This window comes from Pleurodeles waltl, chromosome 1_1 (assembly GCF_031143425.1).
Source record: "Pleurodeles waltl isolate 20211129_DDA chromosome 1_1, aPleWal1.hap1.20221129, whole genome shotgun sequence".
NCBI classification, from domain to species: domain Eukaryota; kingdom Metazoa; phylum Chordata; class Amphibia; order Caudata; family Salamandridae; genus Pleurodeles; species Pleurodeles waltl.
Window position 1 is genome coordinate 864,643,328 of NC_090436.1, and position 18,960 is coordinate 864,662,287.

At 44.9% G+C, this 18,960-nt stretch overlaps 1 protein-coding gene across 1 annotated transcript in view; it reads left to right on the forward strand.

Annotated features, from left to right (window-relative positions):
* The window catches only part of SLC28A3 (solute carrier family 28 member 3), a 281,213-nt gene that overhangs the window by 209,176 nt on the left and 53,077 nt on the right, over positions 1-18,960 (forward strand). The window contains exon 10 of the mRNA XM_069229756.1: positions 11,036-11,116. Coding sequence (XP_069085857.1) covers positions 11,036-11,116 — 81 coding nt within the window. The remainder of the gene's footprint in view (positions 1-11,035; positions 11,117-18,960) is intronic.

An 18,960-nucleotide genomic window follows, 5' to 3' on the forward strand; every position in this document is an offset into this window, starting at 1 on the left:
TACTCATGTTGTCTTAACTTTTTACACATCAAATTGTTAAGCCTCCTACTGTTCTGTTACGCTGAATATCTCATAAAAGAAAAAATAAATAATATAGCCAGAGATAAACGTAGCTTCAAATCTAAATCTGGATATACATTTAGAATGCCTCTCCACATGTCCTTCGCAGCAACACAACCTAAGGTGCAGATTCGGGCTCAAATCCCTGAAGTCAAGTCATTGGATGGGCAAGCCCAAAGTGCACAGTAGCCGAATTTGAGGATTCTGTAGAGCAGCAGCTATACCCTGGTTCAGGAAGTTAAAGAAGCTTTAGTTTTTATATCCAAGAAATGTTTTTAAGGAACACGAATGGGATGATTACTGAATTTATCCTTTTTAATAGATATTCTGCTTCACCCATAATTGTATTGGATGCTGTCAATGCTGCAATGCTGGGGAAAATAACTAGCAATATTGTTGTAGAACGAAAAAAAAACAAAGAAAATGAAGCCGTACAGTTACTACAAAAGACAGAGGGGTTGAACAAAAACGTAGGGTAGCAATTCACAGTCAATCTTTAGATAGCAGAAATATCTATTTTAATACTTTTTGGGCCAGGACTCAAATAACTAGAGCATTCAATGAGAAGAATGCTCAACAGTTTTTACAACACCACATGTCAGTGTACGAGTACAATGAAACTGTGGGGCTGATACCTGTGCTACACACTACGGAGAAACAGGCAAGATCTTATATCACTAAGGGGCATATTTATACTTTTTGGTGCAAAACTGCACTAACGCAGTTTTGCATCAAAAAGTTTAGCACCGGCTTGCACCATTTTTGAGCACCAGCCAGGCACCACATCTATGGAATGGTGCAAGCCGGCGCAAAGGGTAGGCACCAAAAAATGACGTTAGGCAGGTTATAGTAAAAAAAATGACTCTAACCAGCCTAGCGTCATTTTCTGACGCAAAACCATCCATACCACATGACCCCTGTCTTAGAAAAGACAGGTGTCATGCCCACCACCCCAATGACCAGCACAGTGAATCAGGGTCCCCTGGGCATGGCCATTGCATCCAGTGCTATGTAGGGGGGCCCATTTCAGGGCCCCCAAAGCCCCCAATGGCACTTTAGAAAAAACAATACTTACCTGTACTTACCTGGGATGTTGTTCTCCATCCTCCGCTGTCCCTCTGGTGTGGGTGGTGGTGTCCCTGGGACCTGAGGAGGGCACCTGTTGGCTTATTCCATGGTGTTCCACCATGGAAATAGGCCCACAGGTCCCCTAATGCCTGCCCTGACGCAGGCGTTAAATAATGGTGCAAAGCAGGCTTTGCACCATTATTGGACCCCTCATCCCCCTGTGCGTGATTTTAGCACTGGAGGGTTAAATATGGCGCTAAGGCCATAGAGTCATTTTTTGCACGGGAATGCCTACATTGCATCTCACTGATGCAAGGTAGGTTTCCACATCCAAAAAAATGACTTTAACTCCATAACTTTGGTGCTAGACGGGTCTAGCACCAAAGCATAATTATATAGTTAGTTTTGCTGTGATATTGCATAAAAAAAAGAATGACGCAAATTCGGCACAAAACAAATATAAATCTGCCCCTAAGTTTAAAGATTGCGTGGTATTAGAGACTGAGGTGGATGCCATTGTTGATTCATTTTATCACCCTAATGCGCAATTATATTTATGGCAAGAGGTGTGCTCCAAATCTGATGTTATTACATTCTTGGAAAAATTCCTCTAAATCAAATCTCTTGTCAGGAGCCCAATTCTCTTGAGTCCCCATTCTCTAGAGAAGAGGGAACCGAAGCCATACTAACCTTGGCTATTGGCAAGGCAGCTAGATTGGACTCTATCCCTGCAGAGTTTTATAAAACATTTGTGGTTGTAATACTCCTTTTGCTCACTTGGGTTGTTAACAGAATATACAGTGGTAATCCGGTCACTTTAGTCTGCAAAGGAACCATGATGTCAATATTTTTAAAGAAACTGGCAGATTCTAGAGGATCTTATTGGCTTATTTCCCTGATTAATTCAATTGCCAAAATACATTAAAAAATATAAGCCAAATGATTATCATGTGTCATACAAACTTGCCAAATGATTATCATGTGTCATACAAACTCTGGTTTCTGTGGAACAACATGGATGTATACTGGAATGGAATACCACAACAAATACAAATATGGCAATAACTGTGCTTGTTGGGGTCAGTGTACAAAGGCAACAGGCCAGTATCATCCGACTAGATGCCGAGAAAGCATTTGACTGTGTTTCCTGGGAGTATCTGTGGTTAATATTAGGGCAGATGCATTTTTGCGCCAAATCAATTTCCTTAGAGCAAAAATTACAAAACCAACCAACCTACAGCTAGCTTTAGTATTATGGGGACATTGCAGCAAGCACGACAATACAGAGAGGAATCTGCCAAGATTGTCGGATGTCTCCCTCTTTATATCTAGAGCCCTCCTTAATACTACTGAAAACCAAACAGCAAATCGGTGCAGTGTGTCTCCCTGCAGTCGGTGTGAAGGTTGCTACCTACGCGGACGACATCGCAATATTTTCTAAAGATGGTGACAAGGCTATTCGAGCTGTTGAGGAGATGGCATTAGAGTTTGTCTAGGCACTTCAGCCTGCTAAAACTAAGATAACAACAAATGATCTGCACAACAATGCCAAGCCATTGGTCAAATACATGGGGATCAATATTAGTCCAAGTATACATAAAATGTTTTAGATTAATTATAACGCATGATTAGCGAGCTCAATAAGGCTAGTGAGGCAAAAAGACAGATTACCCATTACAATAGTAGGCAGAGGTAATTTGGTGAAAATGAATTTACTACCAAAGTCTCCGTATCAGTTTCATTTTGTGCCTGTTTATTAACCAACACGCCTTTTCAGCGATTGAGGCAGGTTTATGTGCTTTTATTTGGGGCCCTAGAAAATATGACGAACAGCTCCAGTCCATAAAACAGCACAGGTGGAGGAGAATATCCTGGCGTCGCGCTCAGTGCTGCGGTTATTCAGGAGGAGAGGGCCGCCTGCACCCGAGTAATGAAGTACTTGCAGGCACCCATAAATGCTAGGCGAAGGGTAAAGAACAGTGGGGCAGGCTTGACAGCAAGACTGAGTGCTCACCGGCATCAGGAGAGTTATTCCCCAGCCAGGGACACAGTTTTGCTGCCACAAGTGTTCAGTGTCCCGTCTGGAAGTCTACACGGACCCTAACCCCGTTCTACTCTCCTTCACCTTGAAGAGTACGGCCAGCCTGCCCTAGCGCTAGCTAGACGGAGCGCTGTGGACCCCCACCCTGAGAGGCAGGCAATATTGAAGTAGACTAGAACTATTCATTTTCCAAGGTTATTTGTACATCCTGTTTCAATATATACCATTTCCACGCTCCAGAGAAGTCTCTCTTATAAGCTGGTTCTGAAGAGGAGATCCAATACAGATGGACTTTTACAATTGGTATAACTTTTAAGAAAAAAAACAAGCCACACCACGTCACAGATGCAGTGGCTTCCTTAGTACCCTCATGCAACACACAAGTGATGGATATCACTCCCAAAAGGTGGAAACATCTATGGGCTGCCACACCCAAAAGCTCTATCTGTGTCAGTATTAGGGAAATTGTGGGAATTGCAAATTGATGTATAGTTGATGCTACTACATGCCGGACAAGGTACATCCCATTTCCTCAAAATACTAGCCCAAACTGTTCAAGGAAGCGTGGAAGTAGTGGGGACGTACCACATAACTGGTGGAAGTTCCTTAAATGGAATACTTTGAGGACTTATTTAAGAGCCCTTAACGCCACCGGAGCGTTACTTTAAGTGACTATCCAGTGGTGCTATGCACTGCACCGTATTTACAAGGTGGCGATAAGCCACTTTTTGTGCCTTAACGCCACCTTGTGAATACGGCCCCTTCACACACTGCCCTTTGCGTGAAAGGGGCGTGCAATGGGTGTTGCTCTGGCCGCGCAACAGCAACATCCTTTGCATTTTAACGCTGACCCATATTTACAAGTTTTCGTAAACCTGAGGCTGTGCCAAAATCTAACGCCACCCCAGGAGTGGCGTTAGAGTGGCGCAGTGAGGAAAATGCTTTCATTTCTCCTCGTTTTTTGCTCTTTCAATGTGTGCTGCATTTTGCTCACCATTTAAGATTGTTTTTTTGTGCAGGATGGTGTTCCTTCCTGCACAAAAACAAACTCCTCCTCAACGTAGATATCCGTGCACTATGGTGCGAGGGTTGCTACGTTGGCAGCTAAATTCAGTGACAGCACAAGGGGCAACACAGGGGTGCGCCGTATTCCGTTAAATACATCGCACCTCTTCGTTGTGAAAATTACGGTGAGTGACGCTGCCAAATTTGGCGCAGTGCCACGCATCATCATTTTCCCTTAAATCTGGCCCTAGATTCTGAGGCAATTAGGAAGGTGCTAGGGTACCACTTGCCAAAGAATTCAGAGGTATTGATAATAGGGCTGTGACCCCCGGACCAAATGCTAAGGGCATTCGAGCCCTGATCTGGGATTGTCTAAACCTAGCTAAACTCACAAATTGCCCCCCCACACAATTGTGCAATGAGACATACAGTTCTGGAACATATTAGCTATGGAAACAGTGGCCAGTGTCAGGAGGGAATATCTCAGCATTGAGATAGTGTGGGAGCTGCTAATAGACTACTTGATGTCAGGTACTCTGAATACTTCGAAAGGGGTGCATGCCCCACGTTTATATGTTTTATTTTCGAACCCATTTAAGTGAGATGGGATGGTCTGGTGGCCACTTCTTTGTAATGGGAAGTGTCAATAAGCTGGGCCCCAGTCCCCACGAATTGTGCAGCTTGAGCCTTTTCTAGATGTTTTTGGACACTTATGTTTCTAAAAGTTTAAAATATGATTCAACAATGTTTGAGAACGTTGTCCAACATTTCCATTAATCTGCACCCAGAAAATGACGCTGGATTAGCGTCATTTCGTACTGCAAGACTGAGATCGAAGATAAAACAACATACTGTCCTGGGAAAATCTTGCAACAGTTAATGACCATTTCACATCAACAGGGCGAGTTTCGAGAGAAAACCTCTTCCTTCCTTAGTATTTTACTGAAACAAACGCTTAAGCATACCAATGGATCAAACAACTATATATACATTTCAAATCGAAACTCTTAGTTGATTGATTTGTTAGTTAATTGATCTAAAATACTGCAGTTGCTCTTTCGAACCCATCTAAGTCAATAAACGGTCCTTTCATAAAACCCATAGCAATTAACAATAATTACTCAGCTTTAAATTATCAAATAGAAAACAGCGTTAGTTAAAATGGAATTCAGCAGTCATCACACTGAGCATTTTGTACACGAGAAATGCACCAGTCAAAGTTAGAAACCAAAGATAGCGGCCTGGCGCCATCTATTGCATCTATAACCTCTGACAAAAATAATGTAAACATATGTTTGCATTGAAAAGTCTACACTCTGTGGGGCTGAGAAAATAACTGGGCTTATCAGTTTTTCTTTACATTGAACTTAGCTTACACACAAACACACAATCACACATACACACACTCTCAAATAAACACTTTCTTACGAGCAGGCATGCCACATCATAATTTTAAAAGCATTTTTTATTTACCTCAACTGCTAGGGAGGGTCACATTCCAGCTAATTGTATTCCATTTTTACTACACAAATAGTGAATAATAATAAATTGACAAAAAAGGAGGGTGCAGCCCCAACCAATGTCCTTAAGGACGAGCTGCCCCTCTATTACTGGCACTGATTTTGCTACCTCTGAGACCAGGGGTCACAAACGCAGTGCTAGTGGTCGCAAGAGGCAAGACAGACCCCTAAATGACATCCATATGTGCATTTGTGGGCTGACTTAAGAGCCCCTAGTGCCTCCTTGCACCACATTAGCATCATTTTTTTTACGCTAATGTGGGCTGAGTCCAAAATTGCTGTGCCACATTTACAAAGTGGTGCAGTGTATGCATTGCAACACTTTGTAACCCTTTACGCTATAATTATGCCTGCACCAGGCATAATGTATGCAAAGGGGGCGTTCCCCCATTAGGGGGGCCGAAATAATGACATGAAGAAATCTCTTTCTTTGCGTCATTTATTTCGGCATTTTTAACGCCTGCTCAGAGCAGGCGTTAAAAGAAGGCAAGTTATTGTTTTCAATGGACTTTGAAGGATTAACGTCACATTTTTTCACACCAATCCTGCAAAGCTCTGAACTAGGGTCAAAAGTTTTGCGCTAGTTCCCCTAACTTCCACAATGGTGCGTCGTATCTTAGATTCGGCACACACGTGGTGGTGTTAGGGGGGCGCTAAGGGGCGAAAGAAAAGTAGTGCAGTACCACTTTTCTTAAATCAGGGCTTCCGTTTGTTGATAGCACACAAAAACGAGAAAATATGATAAAGCGAACTAATCAAAAGATCCACTAGAGGCCGCCATGCCGCCATTTCTGTTTTCTATCTTTAATTGGTGCGTTTTTTTGTCTGCAAAAAAAAAGCATAACGGAATGATTGCTGAATTTCAATTAAACTAATGCAGTTTTATCTTTGATAACTAAAAGCCGAGCAAGGAATTGCTAATTGCTGTGGGTGTTTTTTATGTGAAAATACACCCTATTGGCCTAGAGGGTTTTGAACAAGCAGCTGAAATAACTAAAAATCAATTAACTACACTTCTTTGAGCCGTTGATTACGTATTTGCAAAGATAAAACATGGAGGAAGGGAGAGGTTTCTCTCGAGACACCCAGTGTTGATTGAAGTCTGAAATAAAGCACAATGGAATTTCTTGTTTTTAAAGTTGCTGATTTTTGTAACTTTTAAACAACCCGAATGATTTGTATGTGAATATTTAATAATGTTTGGCCTCGTGAGGGTTCGACTGCGCAGAAAATAGGTATTACAGTTGAACTTGTTCTCAGAGGCTCCCAGACGTGTCTTTCTCGGGCCACTGATGTAGAGTCCAGCTGGACTCGTTCTAGTGTTTCTGCCAGCCACTCTGCTAGGGCTGGTCTTACATGTGCACCCCACACCCACCCAACACAGGCGTCACCAGTCAGGTGACCCTGCCAATAAAAGGGGCCGGGCGCACGTGCCTGAGGCCAGTTAGTAATACTCTACCACTGTGTCTGCGTCACGTTACTTCCCAGCATGAGGGCCTAGGGCCCCATACTACATTGGCGACAAGGTTAGGATCTGCAACCCCACGTGGTTGCAGACATGAACTCTGACACAGCAATCGGTGGAGGAAGAAGGAGATGGAAGGCCGTCGCAGCCCCAGCCCCACCGGTGACAGTGAGGGGGTGAGTGCTGCCGATCAGAGAGTCCGCAGCACAGCCAGAACGGCTGCGGGCGCCGAAAAAAATTGAAGCGCTGCGAGGCGCGCAGTGCTGCTTTTTCCCCCGTGCCCCTGAGGAAAAATGCCCTGAGCCCGCCCCCCCCTCCAGAGTCTGATAGAGCGCGGCCCACAGCGTGAGATAAGGCTGCTGGGTCCACGCAGTATATGGGCTGAAGGCGCTGTCGCGCGCCGCGAAGAAGAGTGAAAGTACGAAAATATGGGCGGGGCCAGTCGCCCCCAAGAAAAGAACGCGGTCCGCAGCGTGTGTCATGCTGCTGCGGCCGCGTGTGAAGCACATGGTGCGATCGGGCACCAGGAATAAAGAAAACGACGGGGGCCGTTTTCCCGTTTTCGTTTTTAATTCATGGTGCTGTCGCGCACTGAATAAGTTATGCCCAGGGCCGCCCCCACCCAAACAAGATGTTGGCAAAACGGAGCCCCCAAAACCCCCACTGAACTTCGTAGTGTCTGACTGCCTCTTTCAACGCGGCTAAAAGAAAAAAAATAAACCTTTTTGAAAAAAAAAAAGAAGATAGAAAAGTGGAAAAGAAAGGAAAAGACACTTACCTGCAGCCCCCACCAGCATGACAAAGTCTTCCCAGCAGCATGCCCTCCTCACCGACATCTGTTGAAACAAATGAGGCCGGTAACAGGAAAGACTTGTCTTCAACCTAGAAAAGAAGTGCACTACTGGCATCCAGTGGCCAAAGTTGGTACTGCAACCTATTTCTGTTTTAAAGGAAAACAAGCTTGGATGAAGGCAAGTTTACAGCGGCACCTTCAGAAAGTGACTGCTCCACACCAAGAGTGCGCCCGTGGACAGAAACGGCGCAGAAGACGAAAACAGCGTGGAAGAAGGAAGCGACTCGGGCGACGCTGCAAAAGGGAAGGAGAAGACTGCAGCTGTCCCAGCCAAGCTGCAACGGTGGGGAATGGACGTAAGTGCCTCGTGAGGTACGAAGAGAGCGCGCATGGTCTGCGCAGCCCCTGGCGGCCGTCCGCCGCCACCGCCGAAAGAACACCACATGCCCCAGCAATGATGGACATCACTGCAGGACAAGAAAGGGACATGGCAGGTGTTACCACAGGACGCCCAGAGAAAAAAAAAAGAGACTATGTCACGTGCACAGCATGCACAGAGAGCTGCGCCAGAGAATGTGACGACATGGGTAAAAGTCCGTGAAGATGGAGAGAGTACCCGAGAGCGTGACGTAACGCACGGGACAAGAGGCCATGTCAGCTGGCCGCACAACGACGGAAGATGGCCACCATTGGCCCATCAGTGAGCAGGTCATCTGAACTGACCGACCCTGCCAGAGCAGATGGCAGGAGTGAGCGCTGCAACAGCACAGCCTCGAGGTGCAAGAGTGGCGCCCTCTAGTGAAGAGAAGGAGGAAGAGAGCGGGGACCCTCCTGCCACGGAGAGGTCCACCAAGAGGATCCGGGAACGGACCAGACCGGGAGAGGTCTGCCTGAAGAGCAGATCATGTCCTACTCGCAGGACTCAGCCTGTGAGAGGCTGCGACCGAGCAAGATGCACCAGAGGAGTTGCAGTGGTAGGTCCATGTGACGCAGCATGCGACCTGTGGCACGATGCCACATCGAGGACGAAGAGGAAGATGCACCAGCGAAGGTGCAGTGATAGGTCCGTGTGAAGTAGCATGAGACCTGTGGCACGACGCCACGTCGAGGACAAAGAGGAAGATGTACCAGCAGAGGTGCAGTGCAAGGTCCATGTGCCGCAACATGCGACCTGTGGCACAACACCACACCAGGGAGAAGAGAGAGTGGCACGATGCCAACAAGAAATGAGGAGAGGAGTGTGACAGACTGGTCACACCACAGATCAACTCCATCACAGGTGTGCAAGCAGAAGGAGTAGAGTGACACAACTGAGGACTCGTGCAAGCAGATGAGAAGGTACCCATCAGTACAAGACAGTCACCGGGGTGAGCAGACGTCACTGAAGACAGCGATGTGGGTGGTCCCCCACGCTTCGCAGTGTGACGGTCCTGTCACCTGTCACCGGCTGCTTGGCTGCGATGACACCCCTAACTCCGACTGCACAGGCCACACAAGACCCGCCAGTGGCCACTACGTCCATCAAGTGGTCCTTCCGCCGATGAAGCCGCCGCCACCTGTTTGATCTGCAAAAGGATGAAAAAACATCATCATCATCATGAGGAGGTGCATCGCCCAATCATAGAAGGAGCACAGCACCACCTGAGTGGAGACAGTCAGCAACAAGAACCGACGCTGACAAGGCATGAGCCCCGTGAACCAGACACCTGCCGGTGAGAGCAGACCAGATCATTTGGACCACCCACCCTTGGGGTTGCACAAGACTTGGACGTGGCCCTGTTGGGAGTTCAGAGAGACTCCTTTGGCGTGGCCTACGTTGACCTGCACAGCCCACGCAGTCCCACTGCAATCCAGGAACAAGGGCCTCCAACGAATTCCTGTGAGAGCGGAATCTCGCTGATAGAGAATGCATCTGAGGCAGCTCCACGTCAGGCATCCGGAAGCACGGAGGTGTCATATCGAGAGACTGGTCACCTGAAAACTTTGCACTATGGCCAGAGCACCTGAATCCAGAGGGCTCGAGCAAGCGGACCCTGCATCAACCACCCTTGTGGCTCCATGCGAGACTAGGATGTGGTCCTGTAGGCTGTTCCTCTGAGATGTCTTTGCTGGGCCTGAGATAGGCAAGCACAGTCCACACAGTCCCGTGGAAGCCCGCGAAAGGGCCTCGAGGAGACTCCTGCTTGATGGAGGTCTGGCCCAAGAGGGAAGACTGCTGCTGCTCTGCCGCTGGACTCCCAGGCGCCCCAGGCCATCACGTCATATGCAGTCTTAGGAGGTAGACAATCTCCAGAGTCAGAATGCCGTCCAGAACTGTGTACAGTGGACTCCCCACTGACCCAGATGCACCCGCATCAGAAACTGTAAATAGACTTTGACCACATGAGCCCAGGCAGGACCGTATCAACAATATCCAGCGAACTGTGAGGTCGTGGATAAGCGACTGAAGTATCTGGACTTCATCCACACAGTGTTCGTGCCCAGCTGTACCTGGTTAAATTATGGACTCGTGCGGAGGTGTCCAGGTGCTCTCAGCTGCACCATGTCCACTGCAATTCTGCAGTCTGCCTTTTCGAGGCCAAGAGACTGATTGTGGTGCTTTGTTATTGTTTTTTTTACAGGTTGGACTTCTGTTTGGTTCCTCAATAAAGTTTGGGAGGGATGTAGAGTCCAGCTGGACTCGTTCTAGTGTTTCTGCCAGCCACTCTGCTGAGGGCTGGTCTTACATGTGCACCCCACACCCACCCAACACAGGCGTCACCAGTCAGGTGACCCTGCCAATAAAAGGGGCCGGGCGCACGTGCCTGAGGCCAGTTAGTAATACTCTACCACTGTGTCTGCGTCACGTTACTTCCCAGCATGAGGGCCTAGGGCCCCATACTACAACTAACATCCTAACAAGGTACTGACTAGTTCAACCCAGAAAAATCTTCTTTCATAGTATTTACAGGAATCATTTAAGATCGCACAATGTCAGGGTGCGAGAAGTTGTGCACTTTTTCAGTTTAGGTCTGTAATGTTGCCTACTGCTGCTTGTGACTTGGTTACAAAATTAAGGATCACTTGTTTTCATGTTTTCAAAGGTTGGCTGGATAATGCAGGTTACCATGGGAACCTCCCCGACGGAGTCTCTCGTTGCGTCAGGCAACATATTTGTGGGACAGGTAAGTCACGGGAATAGTGCAATAATCTGTTACAACTTCTCTTACATACAGTGTTATAAAGTAATCATTTGGAATATCTTAAGTGATCGTTACTCGATTATGCTTTAAGTAAAAATTAAAATACATATATAATACAGCACATGTTCACATACTGAAAACTGCTTAGTACTTTCCCTGTCATTCAGATTTTCCTGACGTTTCAGCTCCAAATTTGTATTCCAAACACTGGAGCCAGGTGAAGTTTGTGACTAAGTAGCACAGATTGGCATCATTACTTTTCAACCACTGAAATTCTGTGTGCTTGAACTATTCTCAATCTATTCTTACTGAATATGGTGATAAATCTAACGACATTGGAAAGATGAACGTCCAGATGGAGTTGTGCTAGTGTTCTGAATGCTTTTCTAGAATCAGCCTAATTTCTCTACTCTTAACCAGAAACCATTTAGCCACATGTGGGCGTTGATGGTCAGGATTATAGGAATCACCCTATGTGCAGTGAGAACGAGAATCTAGTAATACTCATAGGCAAAGTGTACAAAACAAAGTGCCTTCAGGAGATTTAGCCTGTGCAGGTGAAGTGCCTTATGATAATTTAGAATAAATTATGAAGTATGTTTGTGACCCACTTTAGGTCCACAATACAAATCATGGAATGGAAGATAAATGGATGACGCACGATGGTTGACAATGATTGACGATAGATTAGTATGATGATGGATGTTGGTTCATTGGTATACGTATAGTTTTGTATGCCACCATGCAGCTACTTAAGAGTGTTTGGTTTCTGATGACATTATCTTCAGCCAAAGGATAAGGGCAGTACGTTTTGAGCAAGGGTAATCCTGCAGAAGAGGTCTTGAATCAGGTAGTAACTTTTACCACCGGTGTTGCTGTGAATGCTGCAGCCAAGGGCGGATGGGGGATTGTTAGACGGGGACAGGCTACAGGGTAAGTAAGGTCAAAGCTACGTTCCTACAGTACTTAGAGCCTAGGGTGAACATGAAGTACTATAAATATCTTGAAATAACCCTGGACACGAACCTATCATATACAGAGCATCTTTTGCAAATACGAGGGTTGGCCCACAAATTATGCTTTGCCTTTTTACAGTTACAAAAGAAGTCAGGCACATCGCAGAGTTATCTTTTGTAGGTTATCAGAGCGAAATTCCTCCCATAGCTCACCTATGGCTTGAAGTTACTTAAAGGGCATGATGCCCATCTGCTTAATCGGCTTCAGTCAGTCCTGTTTAAGTCTATTTTCCATCTACCAAAGCATTTATCACAAGCTCAGGTGAGGCTGGAATCTGGGTTGTTCCATCAAGCTCCGTTTCGTTGGGGGCAATTATAAAAATGTGCTGGAAATAAAGAGCCGCTCCTGCTGACTCGCTGGCCACTTTATGTTGGATAGAAATGGGTTTGCAACCAGATGATAGATCGTATTGGTTATCTGTACTTAGGCAAAACTTGACCAAATTAAACTCACATGAAATATGGGATACCAATATAGATTTTCCTTTGTTCACAAAAATCACTAACAAGGCTTCTAAACTCTATTCTTGGGCACCAGATAAAGCAGACATGACGAGACAATGCCACGGTTGGTTTGTTTCCCAAATATACAGTATACTCCATGGAACCCCCAGCCATAGTTTACGACTCATCTTGCAGGCACCATCCAACATTTCCTTCTCCAATTCCACATGGGAGTTTTTCCATCTAAGCATCTGGTCCCATTGTGGAAGCAAACTTGGTCAGATCTTTCTTGCCACCTTTGTGGTTTGTCGATTGAAAGTGTTCTACATTTTTTATGTATTTGTCCAGTGGTTACGCCCATGAGAAAGAAATTATGTCCCCCATTGAAAGCTCTAAGTATTAGATTTTGTTGCATAGCCGTGATGATGCTCTTAAATGGGCATAACATACAGCTAGCGGCTAGAGCTGCCAAATTTTTATTGCATGTTAAAGAGTTGGTCACCCAATTATTAGAGACCTAGGAGGGACTTCACCAAGTCGTTCCTCTCCAATGAGCTAACATTGAGTTTTTTTTACCCATAGAGAGCATTTTGACTTTGCACTGAACAATTATGACAGACTTTTCTCTCCTGAGCACTTTAGTGACCGGCTAGCTCCGGTCACCTTATTCTAAGTTTTAGCTGGCACTTTTAAATGAGTATTTTCCTTCTAGATTTACTAGAATAAAAGCACAATTTTGTGTTGGTGCTTCTGGCTCAATTCAACCAACTCAAGTATAACAAACCGGAGTACTCCACTCGTGCAAGTTATAATAAGCTGCTTGCCTTTCAGCCTGAACATGCACAGGCATGGTCTCCCAAAGGCTCAGGTTTAGTCCGTTAATACATTGGGTCACTGTGTTTAATTTTAGATTTGCCTCGCTTGTTAAGGAGGTCTTATTTCCATCGTCTAGCTAAAACATTTATCAAAATATTACAGTGGGTATATCTTGTAAGCATGCCAATATTAGAATAGTTCCTTTTATGCATATGCAATATTTAATGGTTTTAATGAACTATGCATTAATGAACTTTACTTACTTACTTACTTCCTTGGCCTAACATTTGAAGAAAGGTGACCACAGCCAAATGTGGGGAAACAGAGTAGGAACACGTTTTAAAGACTAATAGGGAGTATGCTCAAACCAGGCTTCTGACCTGTTTGTAGTCAGAAAGGCAGGCTTAAGGAGAGTATGGAAACAGACGGCAGTTCAGGTATGGAGTCACAGACAAGGAGGCATATAAGCAATGTCCAGAGGGATTGCCACTGGCTGCTGGTTGTAATGCGGTGCTGTTGCAGTCAAACGTGCAACAAGGAGTACTACAAATTACCTTTGGTCATTCACAATATGGGGGTATTTTAATCAAGACTGGTGTTCTTCTCATTACTCTATTTTGTGTTAATTTGTCATTGCATGATGTCAAAGACTCAAACAATATTTCTTTTATTGTGTTTCCTGGGTCTTTGCTGTTGTTAAGCAGTGGATTTGATGCTAGATCGTTCTGTTGTGGTTGCATGCTCAGTGTTACGGTGTGGCCTTTGCTCGGTCTGTTACTGTCCTTTTCTGTGTCAAGATTATCCCTAAATAAGTGGTAAAAACTTCCTTAATCAAAGGTGGGTGGGTTCACATTTCATTGTCAGATTCAATGTATTTCATAATCTTTCACCTTGAACATCAAGGGACTCCGCCTATATTTTTGGCATTTAAACCTTGGAGTAAGGCTGGCCTGGACTGGTCATTCTTCAACCCAGGCATTTCCCTGTTAAACCGCAGGGTAAAGGGCTGCTTTCAGAGCTGAATTGACTGCCTTGACCCCAACCAAAGGCTGATCTTGGTTTCCAATGTGGCCGTACTGTGATGATCGCTTTGGAAGCTGATGATCTGAACACCTTGGTTAAACGATAGTAGGGTGCCTTTTTCTGGAGGTAGGAAGCATCTCTACTCTATTAAACCTTGTGCATAGTGCTCATTGTTAGAAATGGTGTCTTTGGTTGGCAGTCAGGTTACCCCCTATCCAAGCAATGACCCTCACTTTAGTCAGGGTAAAAGAGAATCACCCTCAGCCAACCCCTGCCTACCCCCTTGGTAGCTTGGCACGAGCAGTAGGCTTAGCTTCAGAGTAATAGGTGTAAAGTATTTGTACCAACACACACAGTAACTTAATGAAAACACTACAAAATGACACAACACAAGTTAAGAAAAATAGGAAATATTTATCTAAACAAAAGTGAAAATGTACCTTAGGTGCGTCAAAAATAACCCAGCACGGGTAGTGTGCGTCAAAAAAGGCTTGCGATGCATCGATTTCACTCACGAGCAAGACCTTGCATCGTTCCTCCTTTCGTCGGGTCGAGCGCGTTGTTTCTTCTCTCTGCAGGAGAGCAATGCGTTGATCCGGTCAGCACTCTCGGGTCAGGGCAGGCCTTGCGTTGTTTTTACACACCCAGCAGTGTTTGCGTTGGAAATCCAGCCACACAATGATACGAAAACCACGCAGCACAGGTTGCGATCTCCCCAGCCTCCGTCAGCAATGCTGCGTGTCGTTTCTCCAGGTTCGTGTATCAATTCTTTGGTCGCGTTGCAGGCAAGTGTTGATTTTCAGCCGCGAAGCCGGCGGCGCGTCGATCCTCTTAGGCTGCCAGCTTCTCCTTTTCAGGGTCCCAGGAACTGGATAGGCACTACAGGGCACAGTAGAAGTCTCTCCTGAGACTCCAGGTGCTGGCAGAGAGAAGTCTTTGCTGTCCCTGAGACTTCAAACAGCAGGAGGCAAGCTCTAAATCAAGCCCTTGGAGATCTTCACAAGATTGAAGGCACACAAAGTCCAGTCTTTGTCTTACTCTGGCAGAAGTAGCAACTGCAGGATAGCTCCACAAAGCCCATTCACAGGCAGGGCAGCTCTTCTTCCTCAGCATTTCAGCTCTTCTCCAGGCAGAGGTTCCTCTTGGTTTCCAGAAGTGTTCTCAAGTCTGTGGTTTTGGGTGCCCTTCTTACACCTATTTTCTCCTTTGAAGTAGGCCTACTTCAAAGCAAAGTCTCTCTTCATTGTGAAATCCTGCCTTGCCCAGGCCAGACCCCAGACACTCACCAGGGGGTTGGAGACTGCATTGTGTGAGGACAGGCACAGCCCTTTCAGGTGTATGTGACCACTTCTCCCCTCCCCCCTGGCACAGATGGCTCATCAGGAAATGCAGACTACACCCCTGCTCCCTTTGTGTCACTGTCTAGTGTGAGGTGCAACCAGCCCAACTGTCAAACTGACCCAGACAGGGAATCCACAAACAGGCAGAGTCACAGAAATGGTATAGGCAAGAAAATGCTCACTTTCTAAAAGTGGCAATTTCAAACACACAATTTCAAAATCAACTTTACTAAAATATGTATTTTTAAATTGTGAGCTCAGAGACCCCAAACTCCACATGTCCATCCGCTCCCAAAGGGAATCTACACTGTAATCAGATTTCAAGGTAGCACCCATTTTAACCTATGAGAGGGACAGGCCTTGCAACAGTGAAAAAATGAATTTAGCAATATTTCACTGTTAGGACATATAAAACACATTATTATATGTCGTACCTTAACCATACACTGCACCCTGCCCTTGGGGGTTACCTATGGCCTACCTTAGGGGTGTCTTACATGTAAGAAAAGGGAAGGTTTAGGCCTGGCAAGTGGGTACACTTGCCAAATCGAATTTACAGTTAAAACTGCACACACAGACCCTGCAGTGGCAGGTCTGAGACACGTTTACAGAGCTGCTTATGTGGGTGGCACAACCAGTGCTGCAGGCCCACTAGTAGCATTTGATTTACAGGCCCTGGGCACCTCTTGTGCACTGTACTAGGGACTTACTAATAAATCAAATATGCCAATCATGGATAAGCCAATTACGATACACATTTTGTAAAGGAGCACTTGCACTTTAGCACTGGTTAGCAGTGGTAAAGTGCCCAGAGTAACAAAAACAGCAAAATCAGAGTCCTGCACACATCAACAACCTGGAAAACAGAGGCAAAAAGTTAAGGGAGACCACACCAAGGATGAAAAGTCTAACACTCATAATTTAAATTTTAACTTTTGGGGGCCACTGGGTGCAGTGAATGGCTTTTACTGATGGCTTAGTGTGATCTTCTCTTTTTCCATGCGCAGTCTGCTCTCCTGAAGTGGAGTTAATATTTTAACATGGGGACAAGGAAGCTGGTATAGACTATATATTACAGTATTCCACCCATGCCAGCAATAGGGCTAATGTTAGTAATGATTGGCTTTAGGAAATTAATCTGTTAATGTTTTTTTTTTCATTTGGGACCCGTAGTGAAGCCTGTGCTGTACACGAAACATAAAAACATAAACCTTTGACCTTCTGTAGTGGTACTGCAATGGCTATGAAATTTTGTATCTAATGTGGCTATCCCAAAAATCTAAAACTAATCAATTCTTGTCCATGAACATTGAACACTCCTGAGGTAGATCCTTTATAACATATTCCTTTCACCATGATTCATTCTCAGGTAATGTGTAGAGCTTTCTATCTCTTGTTTACAAATTAACTTGAACACTGAGAAGTTCAAATATCTAAGCTAAGGGACATGTAAGTGTTAAACTGAAAGTGTGAACTGTTGAATCCTTAAGGTGTGCTGCATGGAATATTGCATCCTCTAATTGTAATTGTATTTACACAGGAATTCATACCAAATTGTGAGGTGCTGGAGTGCACTGCTGCACATGCAGCACAACACCTAGGAGGAGTGCTTGGTTGAAAGGGTGTTTTGTTTGCGGTCAAACATATTCGTGTCATGTTTGTGGCTACGGCAATGGTGTTCTGTTTTTTAGGGGGGGTGCACTATTTAGTAATAAGATACAGAAAAGAATGAGTGCAACTAGAGCAAGGTTAGATAATTTTAGCAGGCTGATATAATTTTCTCTTTAGGTCCCATGTTGAGACCATTGTTATTTTAGATGATGTACTATAGGCTCCTGTTATGGGTACCCCAGTGAGGACATCCACTCTGTAGTCTAGAGAGAAGAGGGAGGACAGAGATCCCGGATGGACCTAATTACAGTCATCCTTTATGCAAGCTTCTGTAGTTCTCTAATAGGTTCTAATGCTTTTGGGTGCTCAGTTTTTAATATGATATGGAAAGTGGGCAAGACCTACAGAGATGGACTATGTTAAAAACTCTCGAGATGTCAGCTGTTTGTTGCAGATCTCATCTTCGTGCATTGAATGTCTGCCCTTTTTTGTTTTGAGTGACATTAGTTTAGGTGGACTGAAGGTTGTTGCCTGCCAGTCTAGGTGTGCTAATGGTTTTCCGACTGTGGGTTGTCTATTATAATGGAGATACAAGCCTGGTTTAGACAGCAAAGCACTGGACTGTTCTGGTAGCCATCAGTTGGGCTAGAAAGGTTTTAACAAGGTCCACAAAAGATAATAAGGGTCATTCATCCTGCAACGATTACAGCTGATCTTAGTATAGTGCATTATTGGGGTTGGTTGACTTTTGGGCTGGGTGTTCTGTTTTGCACTTAGTTTTTGATGCCTGTCCTCCAGGTTGGTTCTGCATCTTTTTGTCAGGAAGAACAGATTTTCACTTTCTTCCAGAAATTTCTGCTGTTCTTGTATAATTATATCTTGGTTGGGAAGAAGTTCCAAAGTTTTGCCGCTATACTTAAAATGCTGTTCTACCAAAAGTCTTTTTCCAAAAGGATGGGAACGATGAGTATTGGTTCTAGGTTAGTTTAAGATGCTTTCTCATCATCCATTGATCAATAGAAGGCTGTCTAGGTCCTAATGGTTTTCAAGTTTTATGATAAGCTGTCAAATGTGAGGTTGAATGAGCTTATCAGTTCCGGTAAGGTAAGGTGGTGATTTAGGGGTTGAGCAGGAGTAATGAAATAACTAAGCCCTGTTGGACATTGCATCCAAAGTTGTGAGGAGCTGAGGAGAGGTGTTACTCAGAATTGCCTACCTGTAAGATAGGAGAAAATCAATTTTGGGATATTTCCTTGTGCAACAAGCTTCTAGTCTACTTAGCATCTCACGAAGGACAGTGTCAAGGTGTAATAGAACTGCATGTCCATTTTTGTCCAGTGTTAATGTTAAATTATTCCAGATTAATATCAGTGCTTATCCTGTGTCTGAGTCAAACCCAGACTGTCGATTAGAGGGTAGATTATTTTCTTGTTAAAAGTAGGAGATCTCAGAGAAAAGAGCTCTTTCCATCCGCTTTCCAAGGGATTGGCCTTTGGAGATTCTTCTGCATTTGACAAAATTTAATCGATCAACATTTTTTTGATGAGCGATCTGTTAATGGAGGTATTCAGTTTAG